At 36.6% G+C, this 14641-nt stretch overlaps 1 protein-coding gene across 1 annotated transcript in view; it reads left to right on the top strand.

The window, feature by feature from the left end:
* Positions 1 to 9462, top strand: part of THBS2 (thrombospondin 2) — a 32453-nt gene extending 22991 nt beyond the window's left edge. Inside the window, exons 17-22 of the mRNA XM_062572201.1 lie at positions 261 to 495; positions 3607 to 3834; positions 4306 to 4577; positions 5566 to 5663; positions 7965 to 8104; positions 8748 to 9462. Of these exons, the coding sequence (XP_062428185.1) occupies positions 261 to 495; positions 3607 to 3834; positions 4306 to 4577; positions 5566 to 5663; positions 7965 to 8104; positions 8748 to 8755 (981 nt within the window). The 3' untranslated portion in view covers positions 8756 to 9462. The remainder of the gene's footprint in view (positions 1 to 260; positions 496 to 3606; positions 3835 to 4305; positions 4578 to 5565; positions 5664 to 7964; positions 8105 to 8747) is intronic.
* The last annotated feature ends 5179 nt before the right edge of the window (positions 9463 to 14641 follow it).

Here is a 14641-nt window from a genome sequence, read left to right as displayed (position 1 = left end):
AATGAGATAAATGAAGAGTGTGACCACATGCCTGCCCTGGGTATATCTTGGGGGCCAGGTCTGATGCACTGATAGCAGTGTAAGCAGCTATACTAATCTTGTAGTTTGAAATTATGTTTATATGTTCATGCTTTAAGGATAGATGCCATGTCACAGAGAAGTTCTTGAAGAGAAATGCTGAGAAATAAAGTAACAGATTATCCTTACTTTTACTTTTATTAAAAATTTAAAAAATCACTTTCTTCCTCCTTCTTTGGTAGACTGATGCAGATAACGACCTTGTTGGTGACCAGTGTGACAACAATGAGGACATAGATGAAGATGGTCACCAGAACAACCAAGATAACTGCCCGTACATCCCGAATGCTAACCAAGCTGACCATGATCAGGATGGTAAAGGGGATGCCTGTGATCCTGATGATGACAATGATGGTGTCCCTGATGACAGGGACAATTGTCGCCTCAGATACAACCCTGAGCAGGAGGACTCTGATGGTAAGAACAATATAGTATGAACTTGATTTAGTTCTTAGTTTCCAATTCTGATCTTAAGGTATCCATATTTGTTTAAGAGAGACACTTCAGATGAAACTGAGCTGTTTTTGACATGCTAGATACCATGGACATTGATAGAACTGCACTGGCCAGCCTGGCTCAGAGTTAGAGCATGAAGAAACCTCTTGATTGAGAGAGGGTCAAACACTTAAAAGTTTACTTATAGAAAAACATATCTTTTCAAAATATTTTTAGATAGTGTTTTATATTTCCAGTTTTCACTCTGAATTGAAATTCTTAAAGTCTTAAAAATTCTGAAAGTCTTAGAAAGTTAAAACTGATTTGCTTTACTTTCGAAGCAAACTGTTTTCTGAAAATTAAAATATAAAAAAGATGATGTACAGATCTGTTCTATGTTAAAAACCAGAAAATATTTTTTGTATTTTTATAAAAAATACTGATGAGCATCTTTTCTAAAATTTGCCTTACAGGTAAGTAGCTTTAAATCTGTCTTGATGTACAAATCTTTTTTTTTTTTATGAAAATATTTTCCTTTTCTCCTGTTCTTGTTCTAAAGTGTTGCTGGTCACCCTCAAATGGTCCAATATGTTCAGCAGTATTTCAGTAGCAAAACAGTGATAATTTCACAATAATAAATGTAATTTAGAAATCATTTATAATCCTTTGAGAACTACTGTAATATAAGTAATGATATCTTTGCAATGAATACATGTGAGCAATTTCTATCCTGAGTTATGCAACTTGCTGGGTCATTTTGTGGTTGTATTGGTGAAACTGAAAGCAGAATTCAGTTCTTAAACTATATAGTTGTATGTACATTTAGAAAGACAAAATCCTGAGCCCTGACTGATTTCCTGGTTAAAAAAAACAAACAAACAAACAAACAAAAAAAAAATGTTTGTGGTAGGAAGCTTCTGGTTGGTAGTCAGTAGTAGCACTTGAATTACTTTACCTTTCAGTCCAATGATATAATGGGAGTATCTTTGTACTTGCCAGTCTCTGGAATGGTCCTTAATTTCAGGAATATCTCAAAACAAGGGTGGGCCCGAAATGGATAGTTTGTTCCAATCGGCCATCACCTGGATTTGCAAGCGAGACTACCTTTATGGATGGTGTAAGTATTCACAAAAAGAGTAAATTGAAATAGTTCAGTCAGCTCATCACTGTCATCAGTGGCGGGCTCATCACAAAGCTTGGAAAAGAGATAAATGGAGCTAAAAGATGCTCCCACGCTCTTGAAGATGTGAGCATTTAAAGACGAAGCCCTGGAGAGAGCTGTTGGACGTGGCTGGGTAAACAAATACTTTCTAACTTTCTTGAAACAGCATCAGTGTTGTCAGCAGCAGCTCAGCACCAAATGAAATGTCAGCAGGCCTTTCAGTGAATAATTACATTTTCCTATGACTCAAGAATTACCTCTTTGATGTTGGCAGAGAGAATAAAACTGGAAATTCACTATTTTTCTCTTTAAGTGCTAAGATTGGGGAAAAAAAAAAAAGTGCGGGAGCACACAGCTGGTCAGGATTCGGAGTTCTCCATGGCCGATTGCCAGAGTGGAAAGTGGAACCATTTTACCACCTATCTGAACTTCAGAAATCTTTGTGCTATTAGATGCTTTCCTTCACCGTTTTTTGGGGGGGAGGGGTTCTGTGGGGTTTTTTGTTTTTTTGGTGGTTGCTGCCTAAAATTCTTTTCTTTCTGAAAGCTTCATACTTGAATAATACTGTGCTGGCTACACACATTAATTTATCTTTGCTTTGTGTCCATGAAGCTTAATAATGGATTAGCTGGATCATTGCTCTTTCCCATTGCATTAATTCCCATATTCTTAGAGCAGTTGTAAACGCTTAAGATTAAAAAAAAAAGCAGATGTTCAGCTATATGAGGATAGAAACTAATTAGCTGGTGATTCTAGTTTTACATGAGTACCTAGGGTAAGATCCAGTGGTTTCTGTTGTGAACGTCAAAGCCATTTGCTAATTTGTTTCTGTACTTGTCTACCCAAGTCTAATGTCTTTATTTTAAGAGTTTGCACCATTATATACCACTGAATAACAGTGTCATTGGCCATGGTACTTTTGGAGGTGAGGGTGGGATACCTCCTTTCACTATCTGCTGTTCCAGACAAAATACTGCTTTGCAAAATTACTGGCATCTACTGGTTTCCACCAAATTTGTAGGTAAATTAAGAAGGGACATAATTTTTAGTTTTTCTTTTAATATTGAGCATAGTAAAAATATTGATTTGCAGCTCAACTGTGGCTGAGTGATAGGTATTTTTAGGTTTTCTAAAAGGCTTTTTGCAGTTCGGATAGCAATACTTAATATTTCCATAACTCCAAGTCTAGTTCAGCTGGATACTTCTTTTTTTTCTTGCATCTTCCTGAAGTACTATATTGTTTCTAAGACAAATTGCTCTAGTACAAATAAAAGAATGACTAGACATGTATACATATTTTACTTTACTACTGTCCCTACTTTCTTTTTGACATAGAGGTGATATTTCTGTGATCTGAAGCACCCTTGATGGAATGCTTTGGAAAGAATCTTGAGGCAGAGATAAATGTTTTAAAATTGAATATATTCAGTAGTATATAGGGATTTAGTAACGGGTGGGAGGATTAAGATTTTCAACACTATTGCTTGAATTCACTTACATTGCACCTATTTAAACATGACCTTGTATCCACATCTGGGACAAATCAAACTTAAAATGTGGTACATGCCAATGTCAGTGTAATTCACTAACGCAACTTCCAACTCCCCCAATCCTGATTCTAAAGCAGTACTATGGGCCAGATTGATCATTGTCATAAACCCATCAGCAGGACAATTTTATTAAGAGTGATTTTGGCCCTCATCTAAGTCAGTGACTCCTGAGTTAGAGTATGACCTCCAGTCTTTATGAGCAATTTTTCAAATGGATTTTCAGAGAATGAGGCTTTATGTGGAATCATTTGGAGTCCTCTCTGAGAAAGAGGAAAATAACATCCTTGTATGCATCACAGATTTCTTTCATTAGTCGGAGAGCTGTTAGGAAGGGTGAATAGATCACAAATAACTGTGTTTGCTTATGCATATTGCTAATAGGTGATGGCAGAGGTGACATCTGCAAAGATGATTTCGACAATGACAATGTCCCAGATATTTATGATGTATGCCCTGAAAATAATGCCATCAGTGAAACTGACTTCAGGAAGTTCCAGATGGTCCCCTTGGACCCCAAGGGAACAGCTCAGATTGATCCCAACTGGGTTATTCGCCACCAAGGCAAGGAACTGGTGCAGACTGCCAACTCTGATCCTGGCATAGCTGTAGGTGAGTATCAAATGTCACCCAGCACCTTTGGAAAAAGTAACTAGTGATCTAGGGATTAAAGAAAAAAGAAGAAAAAGGGGATAAACACACCTTTTTGGTGCTCCAAGCTTGTGACTGACAAATGGGAAGAGTGTATATGCCCAAATTAAGAATAGCTCTGTACTGTTTACCTTTTTTTACCCTTGTAACTTGTCATTGACTATTACACATAAAATATCCAGTCCAAGAACTTGACAAAAATATAGTGCCTGTTGTCTTCAATGCCACTTGTAGGCAACTTATTTCCCTCTAGAAGCCTCTATGAGCTAGGTTGGCAATCATAATTACCCCTCTCTTAGAGATAGGGAAACAGAAAAAGATAGTTTATGACTCCTGGAGAAACTCAGTATCGGAGCTAGGACTTCTGAGCATGGGCAGCCAGACCTGATGTCCTGACTGAATGAATGGTTTGTGTCTTTCATCCTCTCCCAGGCTATGACGAGTTCAGCTCTGTTGACTTCAGTGGCACCTTCTATGTTAACACAGACCGTGATGATGACTATGCTGGCTTTGTGTTTGGCTATCAGTCCAGCAGTCGGTTTTATGTCCTGATGTGGAAGCAGGTCACTCAGACCTACTGGGAGGACAAACCCACCAGGGCATATGGCTATTCTGGTGTGTCACTCAAAGTAGTGAATTCAACAACTGGTGCTGGTGAACACTTGAGAAATGCTCTCTGGCACACAGGAAACACCCCTGGACAGGTGAGAGGTTCAAGACTTCAAGCTAATGATGATGTGCGACTGATGCCTCAGAAAGAAGAGGGGTATCTAGAAATGAATTTCCTTTGATACCTCAGTTACACTAAATTATCAGCTTTTCTTAAATTGCCATATTCTTATTGTCAATAATTCTATTGTTTCAAAGAAAATATCATGCATAAAAATATATTTGGAAAAAATTACATATATAAAAGGGATGATGTAGTGTGGTCCAAAGAAAAAAAGTAGATCTCTGCTGTCCACAGATCCTTTGTGACCTCTATATCGAAACTTAGACACTTGCTGCTTTAATATTCCAGCTTGTTTGAATTATACTTTGTTTAGAGTTCAGTAGTCAATGAGAGCTCAAAAAAAAAAAAAAAAAAAAAAAAGAAAAAAGAAAAAAATAAAGAAACGAAAACAAAGAGGGAAAGTTTGCTGCTGTTCCAAGTAGGTCCTAGCTGTGGAAGAAACTTTTGCGTATTGGAAATCAAGTTAGTGGGGCTTCATGTATGCATAGGAATTCCACACCTTGGATTTCGCTGCAGGAGCAAGGCCTTGACAGAGTGTTACTGTGCCGGTTCTGAAAGAATAGGCTGCAGGCAGCAACATCGGTGCACGCTGCAGTGCTTTTCCTTCAGCTGAACCGCTCATGCAGATAAGAGAAAGCATCAAATCTGGCAGTGTGGGTGTGTATGTGCAAACAAGCAGGACTTCCTGAAGGAAGTCTGACTAGATGCTGTAATGGTCTTTACTGATTTCAAATGTGAAACTGCAAACTGATAACTGATAGCTAACTAAAGACAGGCATTATCATGCCTTTCACTAGAGGTGAACCGACTGTAACAGGTGTGGTGATGACACCGTCAAATTATTTTTAGTTTCACACTCTGCAGCAAATAGCCTGTGGCTGTGTATCAGTTACTGTAGTGCATATACAGTTACTGTAGCACGGTCTGCTTCTAAAAAGGCATTCTTATTTCTACTGTAGGTGCGTACTTTGTGGCATGATCCCAAGAACATTGGCTGGAAGGATTATACTGCTTACAGGTGGCATTTGATTCATCGGCCTAAAACAGGATTAATAAAGTAAGAAATGTTTCTAGGCCTCTCTCTTCTAGTAGCATAACTTTTGCTGTGTTGATATAACAGCTATTTTATTAGTTTCATAGTTCTGATCATGATGATCCTTTACAGACTGTTTGTTTTATTATTGGGGACATTTTGCTATCTTTAGAATAACAAAATATTCTAATAATATTTAGAATAATACTTTCTTTTTTCAGATTTATTTAATTTAGTTTCAGTGGTTCAATATTTATATCAGGTAAATATTCTAAAATTAATAAAAAAAACTTTCTCAATAGCTCTTCTGTAAAAGGACCAAGAATTCCTAAGCAAACTTAAAGCCAGGTTAGAGTATGAGATTCCTCCCAGCCTCTGGAATTTAAATGAATGAAATTAATTAGAAACATCAGAATTGCCACAGGGGAGCAGGCCAACAGCCTGTCTACTTCAGCATCCTGTCTCCAACAGTGGCTTATATGAGATACTTCAGAAGCATCCACAAGCACATCTGTAATGCACGTAAAAAAGAGCTACGGCATATTACTTTCCTTAGACCCAGCTGTTTATCTGATGTTTTAGAGAATGAGCATCGACTGTCCATGACATTTTTATCTTGCACTAGCTGCTATAACTGAAGTATGATTTTAATGAGGCAGAATCTGACCTTACCTCTTAAGGCCTGGTTATTTTGTACTTTAGTTTGAGCAGGATGCTTTCATTTGGCTGTGTAAGGCAAGAAATAGACTAAATTGAAAAAAAAAATTATCTTGCTTTTGGAAAGGAAAAAAAAATTTTGCATATGCTATCAGTCTTTATGCGTCAAGGTGTGAATGAAGCATTGACTAATACAGGTTGAAAAGAAACTTAAGTTGTTCATTGTTCATTCGTGTTACTGTTACCAGTATCTTCCTTTGAAGAGTCTAGTCAGTGTCAGACAAAAGTTATTGCAAATGGCATGCCATTAGATCAATCTACCCTGACAAATTCTATGGTCTAGGGCATTAAATTCCTTCATTCGATAGGGTATGCTAATAGGAAATAAATAAAAACTTACAGCTGTATTTGTGAAGTAATTGAAGATATTATTTGTACAGAAATAGGAATGTGATATTAACATGACTGGAGCTGGGTGATTATTTTGATGGGATGAATAGTTTATTGATCTCTCTTTCTATGTGTTTCAGGCTGTCAGTTTTTGCAGCCATTCTTTTTGTCATCCTTTCAATACTGTTTTCACGGGGCAGATTCAAGTTTCTCAAGGCAGATTCATCCTGGGCTTTGAATTTCTTTTAGAAAACAAAGCATACCTCAAATCAGAGCATGTCCTGGACATGTGAGAGACACAGGTTTGAATTGCCTTTCTGCCTAAGCCAAAAGCTGTTCTTAACCTTTGAGTTATAAGGAGCTACATGAGTGTGTTACAGGGAGCTGCTTGAGTGTTCCTCTTGTGAAGCCCTTCTACCTCATACAGCTAATGAAACACCAATTTGAGAGGACTGTAGTCCTCTCCTCCAGAGAATGCTCTAATCACTGTAGAGTCACTTCACATTTGGCCCAAAGACTGTTTTAGGAGACTGAGAACCTAAAAACCTTGACTTACTCTCTCGTAGGAAGTGCAAAATCCAATTTCAAGGAACTAGAACCAGTCTGGTAGAGGGGGAAAACAGAGAGGTCTTTTGGCCTCTAAGGGAGTGCCTGGATCACTTATAAGTTGGAAAAGGAGGATTTAATTCTCACTTATTTGTGAGTCTAGTTGTTTTTGTTCAAATGCTTAAAGAATAGGTCTTTAGTGTATGATTTGACTCTTAAAATGTTTGAAATTCAACATATCTCAAATTAAATGTTTTGTTTTACCCTAAAGGAATAGTTCTTCCAATTTCTTATGTTGGCCCTTGCACCAAAAGATAAATAAATCAGTGACTCATGCAGCTGTAAAGACGACTTTGTTAGGTGATGTGGCTAAATCTTGTGTTAACCTCTGAGTTCACAGGGACATGGGCTTATCAATGAATGATAGTACATGACATAGTTCATTCCAGGAGACATGACTCTTACTGAATAAAGAATTGGGAAATCTTTTGCAGATGGTGTGCATAAAATTACTTATGGAAAGCCCTACTGCTTCTGATTAATGTGTTATGGCTGGCAGCCAGGTGGGCGTGAGATAGAATTGAGGAGCGATCCTTACAACGAAGCTGTGCTATCTGGTGCCTTATTAAAAACAAATTCAGAGTCAGGTCTTGGAAACTCTTACCAGTCCTTAGCACTGGACACACTCCATTATCCTCTTGTTCTAATTTGTATGTTTGTTCTTTGTTACAGAGTTTTAGTGTATGAAGGGAAGCAAGTCATGGTGGATTCTGGACCAATCTATGATACAACCTTTGCTGGTGGACGATTAGGTCTTTTTGTCTTCTCTCAAGAGATGGTCTATTTCTCTGACCTCAAATATGAATGCAGAGGTTAGTAGTCTGGAAAATGCTGATGGATTTGATACCTATGTAGCAGACATGAAACATGGAAATTAAAAGTATTCTTTAGTTACAGAAAGCAATTGCTAATACAGCATGTAGTAAACTTTGATTTGTTAAAATACCATGGATGCCTTTTGCCCCTATAGTAATCTCAATTTGAATAACAAAACACAGATGCTTAAAATGAGATAGAATTCTAACTATATATCTTAGTCAGAAAACTATATACATATCCACTTTCCTTTGTAGGCTATTTCAAAGCCTTTGGGCACACAGACTTCTGGCTCACCCCTCTTTTGAGAAGCATAAAGGGGAGACCAGATATTTTTAATGAGCTTGTCTGTGTCTTGAAATGCAGCAAATGCTTTCCCAGGTCTTTTTATATATGATTACATATATACATATGTACAGAGAGAAAGAGAGAGAGAGAGACATAAGCATGCATGTGTGTATCTATATCTAATCTGCTTTTATATAAATGTGATCACATTTGTAGGAAAATGCAGAAAAGGAAGCATTGTGCTGCATCCATTCTGCTGCATCATGATGGAGTTGTGTTCCAGTCTGAATGAATTTTTAAATCAAATAAAGCAACCACAACAATTAACTACTTTTTCTCCATCTCTTTCAGATGCTTGAGCAATGGTTGCTGCATTACCAGCAAAGTACTGTAGATGCTGTGCAACCTAGACACCTCAGTACATCCTGGTACTCCCAGTTTCTATTTTTGTGTACCTCCTTCTCTGTCCTTGTGCTCCACTGACCAGGTACCTCCCTGCTGCCAGGAGTGGCTCAGCCATCCCTCCACCCAAGTGCCTTCTCACAGCTGGGACAAAACCATGAAGCTGAAATGTGAGCATCCGACCCACCACTGAAGCAAAAAGCAGATTGATACATTAGAACACTTCTGTAGAGTGAAAACTTAGCAAGACATGTTCGTTTATATGTCTTTTTAAGGAATAACGTTTACATATAAAAATGTAATTTCTAAATGTATTTATATATATGGAGAAAAAAAGGGGGGATAATGATTATTATTCATTGTCTTTAAGTGAGGAAAAAAGTGTTTGAATAAGTGTTTAGTGTATGATTGACACTTCCTTGCTCTGGTCAGGGCTAGACCTCAGTAACATAAAGCTTTTAATTTCAACAAAATACGAGGGCTGCACCAACGGTATCTATACTAACAATAAAAAGCCTTTGGAGAATAAAGTGAAGGTCAATTAGGAAGATTCCTTGGTCCAAAAAGATGTCCTTCAGCTGATGAGGATGCTTTTAGTAACCTTAAGATTAGAGCTGGTATAAATGTCAAATTTGAAACCTAAAACATTGCCTATTATCATGGACTTAGCTCATTTCTGTTTGGCTTGAATTAGAAACTCCCATGTGACAGGGAAGAGTGATCAAGTTAAACATCCATGGCTATCACCATTGTCAGGATGACTTTCATAAAATGATTTCCGGTTGTCCCATTTCCATCTTGTTTTGCATTCGCTCATAATAAAAAATATTCCATGACCATGTGGAGCTAAATGAACCTGAACCACTTTCCCGTGTCTGCTGCAAAAAGCACTTTGACATCCTGAACCCTGATCTGGGTTTTTGAAAAGGTGGCAACGCTACTACTATTACTTAATTTGGTAACATATGAATTTAAGGTTCCAATTATAAATATTTTGTTAATATTTATTATGAATATCACATTGAGCTACTTGATAATTTATTTTAAAGCATGTCATACAATGCATTAGTAATACACTTACAAATAAAGATATTTTAAAGCTATTTCAAAAAGCATATTGCAGTATGTAGATATTGTCAAAGCATGGCATACACAAACATATAATTTCATGGGTTATATTCATGTATGCGTTAAAGCCGAATGAATAATAATAAGGAATTTATAAATGGAACCTTAATATATAGCCAGTTACCCTAATTTTAATATTTTGTATTGATACCTATGTCTGCTGTATATAGAAGTTTTTAAAATAATGCTGAAGGGATACCAGTGTTTATTCTAAACAGATACAACAGTTATTCAGATATACAATAGTATAAACATGTTTAACATTTTTTTTGTTTTGTTTAAGTTGTATGAGCTTTGTTCATGAAAAGAACATTTACTGATGTAATTTTATTCATAGATGGGTTTACTCATGGCATATACAGTAACTTCGCCTTCTTGTAGGGCACAGTGAGCTAAATGTCAAATCAGCATTTTCTCCCTTGAAATAGATTTTGTTGCTATATACGTTAGAAAGAAATCCAGTTTCTGGCTTTATTGCACATTTTATAATGTTCATATTATCAAATCTTTTTTTTGATTTTTTGATTTTTTTTTCCAAATCCTCTTTATGAGGTTTTTAAGTTTGTTTCAGTTTCTTCCTTTTGGTGTTTCAAATTGTATCCCCAAGTTCAGAGGAGAAGGGAGGGTGACTTCATTAAATGTAATGATTGTAATGGCTGTGTAGGGTATTTTGTTTTCTCAGAGAGACATCAGTGTGGGGATGAAGATGTTAATATTTAGACTGTATCATAATTTTCCTATTCTATGTAAATTATTTATAATGTTTTTTCTTTTTTTCATTTTTTCCTTGCAAGTGTGTGTGTTTGTGTGTGCGTGAGAGAGCATGAGATCAATGAAATTTCACTTTGTTTTGCCAAAGTTTGTAAATAATTATTTATTTGTTTACATGGACGGATTCTATCATTTAACGTCCTGATTCATTTAGTCAGATCCTCATTTTTATATATATATTTTAAGAAACTAATGATAGGAAATAAACTGTAAAAAGGTTTTATAAGAAAAAATCTCTTTACCTTTTTTATAGTTACGTTTCATTAAAAAAAAAGCCCCTTCTCCAAAGCCCTCAGTTAATTAAGCCTTTTGCCTTGCTATAAACCATTTCATTTCAAACAAACCAACAAATCTATTGCTTAATTACAAATCATATAGTATTTTTTAAGGATATAAAGGGCAGCTTTCCTAGTCTTACTGACAAAGGACATCATTCCATATGAAGTCTTAATCTAGCAAACTGTCCAAAGTTTTATGTTGTTGTAATTGAAAAATTTGGGTCCTTCTCTTTTTTTGTTGGACTCGTACACATATTCTCTGTATTAGATCTTGGCCAATGTATTTGAAAAAATATATGATCCTATTCTGTAACTGTTACTGCTACGAGTCCCATTTAAGTCACTGGGTATGTTTGTGTGAACAAAGATTGCCTTCCAGGTGAAGAATTTCAGGAAGGAGTGCCTAGGGACAATCTCAACAGAATAAGATACATGGAAAAATTCTTTGCATTAATTTTTTTTTTGCCATGAATAAGAACTGCTCCCATGGAGGGAAAGTTGGATTGCGTTAGTAAAAATAAGAATGTTCATCATACTCAAATGCCAGTTTGGCAGTATGAACTCCAACTATATTCTCTTATAAATATCCCAGCAATTCACTTTCTTTGGGCTTTGGTTTCAGTGAGAGCTGGAAATGAGAGGTTTTTCTGATGGCCTAGCCCAAATACTCAGAACACTACCCAAGAAAGCCATATACTCTTCACCACAGTCTTTTGATGGATCCTTTGAACTGCTTTTTTGAATGTTAGCTCTATTCTGCTGCAAGGACAGAACTGTTTGACAATAGTCAGGAAATCAAGAGTGATTAAGATCTTGCTACCCCTGTTCCCTAGAGTCCCATTTAAATTTATTGTGTGGATCTGTGAGAATAAGGTGTCATCAAGAGTAAAAGTTTTGAGCATAAACACTTAGTGATGATTCAGATGGTAAAGAATTCTTTCATGACAAAGCCCTGAAAAATAAAACTGCTGGAAATCAGTGAAACTGTAAAAACAACAGTGTAGCAATAGGACAGAGCCTCTGTGAAAAGTGGAGAAGGAAGGTCTAAAGCAGTTCATAAAAAGCAGTGGCATCCTCTGACCTCTAGTCACAGTTCTAACTTCAGGCTCTTGAAGATGCTCAAGAATATTTAGTTAATTAAAAAAAATCACATATATTTAAAGATTTTGCAGCCTCCTCAATTCTTGTTTCCAAAGCGATATAGGCATGGAAGAAGACCTGAAATTCCTAGGGAGGAGCTGTTTTTCTTACTATAGGAGTAGTGTGATCTGAGCTCTGAGTATGAAACTAGCTTTTGTGTGATACTAGACAGATTTTTTTTTTTTTGGTTTCCTGAGCATCACCCTCCTATCTACTAAAAGTCAATAATGAGGAGGAAATGAAAAGTCATTTTCATGATCTCTTCATATATCTTATTGTTTCTGGGCCAGCCAAAAAACAAGGAAATCCTGAAAGTGCTCTGAATGAAGTTCTGACAAGACTTCTTGTCCACTTTTAAAATATGACTATTTCAGATAAACTTTAGATAAGCCTCTGAATTCTGAAAACTTAAGCTGAACTCACAACCTTTACAGATTTGTTCATCTTTATAGTGACACATTTACAATTGTTGCTACTGGAAAGGAAGGAAAAAACCTGCCTAAGGATTATACCTGTTATTTCTCACCTCAGGCAGCCTGAAAATTAGAATGATGAATGCTAACATCTGTGTCAACTACTTGCTAGCTGCACAATGGAGCAGGAGGTGAACAGGATATCACAGTCAGTGGTCTAATCCTTATCTTGGTCAATTCAGTGGGAGTTTTGCTGTGGATCTCAGCGGTATCTAGCTGAGATTCAGGATTTCACTTGCAGAGAAAACTTCCATAGGGAAAGAGCTCTAATGTTCGCTGGGAACATCTGCTTTCTAAAGCCATCTGAAAAATAAATAACTATATAATAACTTGGCAGTCTTATTCATAAGGTAGAGAAGACCACCCTTGTTGATCAGGAAGGGGAACTTTGAAGAAAAGGAGCCTAGGGTCTATTAAAGCAAAAATCCGCTTGATCCGTTATCCTGCTTCTTAAAAGCCACCAGTACCAAATGTGCCAGAGAAAGATGTAAAATCCTTATAATTAAAAATGATATGTCATCAAGCCTAGAAAGGAAATGTTGTTTCTAGTTCCAGGCAGTTAGTGGTTAGTTTCTGCCTTGGTGCAGCTTATTTTATACTAATATAAATTCAAATATTTTTATTAATCATATAAATGTCTCATCTCACTTTTTTATTCCCATTCTTGGCCTTAGTAAAATCTTTTGTGAGTTCTGGAGGTTGATTACATATGATGTACAATATAAACTTCCTTTTACTAATTTCCAAATCTGTTACTTGTTTAATTTCATTGACTGACTTTGTTTCTCACAGACTTCAGAAAGGAGGGAGTACTATATATTTCATTATATGGAAATATATATTTCATTATATATCTTTTATGGGTTCATGCAGTACATTAAAGGTAGACAAATTTTCCTCTGCTTTCTGAAAGGGTCAGCTGCCATGTTGTGATTCTGTTCAGGTACAGGATGCTTACCTATGGTTATGGCCCTTTGCAGTTCTCTCTCATGTAGACACATACATGCATGCACACACATACATATATATGTATGTACGTTTTTTATATATATATATATATATACACACATATACACATATAGGCTAGGTTGCTTTTCTTAATATTAAGTAAATAAGTACATAAAAAAGAATGCACAGTTTGCTCTGTGTATGGACACAGAGGATCGTAAATAGATCAGTGCTGAGCCATATTAATGACAAAGAAGTCCTTTAAGATTGTGAAAGCACAAAAATACAGACCTAAAGTCTAGCCCAGGAAGTCTCACAACTACAGTCTATCAGATGTTATAAGAATACAAAAGGTAAGTGCCATTCTGTGCTTTTCTTATTCTTAATGTTTTTCTTAGACATCTGCTACTAGCCATCATTGGAATCAAGGCAGTGAGTTGGATAGATATTTGATGTAACCTTTTACAATCTTTTATTCAGTCAGTGGTCACTGACCATTTTCCAGCCGTCTTGATATTTGTATAGCACTGTTCGGTGCTTTAGCTAGACATGAACAAGTTTAATGGAGTTTATTTAGAAGCAAGTGAATTCCTTTTCCAACATCTGCTGAGCATTTCTGGAGTCTTTTCATTACCGTTGAATGCGCCAGTCCCTGGACACTGGAGACATGCATTGCAAATCACACTTTCAATCTCAGCAACAGCTGTAGTAAGGTAACTTGGAAATTGTTTACAGCCACTTAGATTACATAGTCATTCAGTCACCTCCAGGAGTCTCAACACTCCCTTTGTGAGACAATTTCCGTTCTTTAAATCTTGCTGACCCAAAGGGGAAGAAGAGAGAGGGCGGTAAGCTGCAGGCACGGTCAGCTGCCGGGATGGATAAGTTTTGACCAACGCCTTTTAATATATGTGAAGAAAAGGAAAGCCAGATTTGTTCAATTTCATGCAAGGCAGGGTCCTCTCAGGTCCTGTCTTCTATGCATTCAGCCCACTTCTCTTCCTCCCATATCTGTTGTAGTCTTCTTGTTAGCAGAAACAACATCCAACAGAAAATATAGAGAAGGACCTGTCGATCATAAATACACAGCGATTCGGGTAATGAC

This window comes from Rhea pennata, chromosome 3, assembly GCF_028389875.1.
Source record: "Rhea pennata isolate bPtePen1 chromosome 3, bPtePen1.pri, whole genome shotgun sequence".
NCBI classification, from domain to species: Eukaryota; Metazoa; Chordata; class Aves; order Rheiformes; family Rheidae; genus Rhea; species Rhea pennata.
Note: the sequence above shows the minus strand (reverse complement) of the source record. Positions and strands in the feature narration are given on the sequence as shown.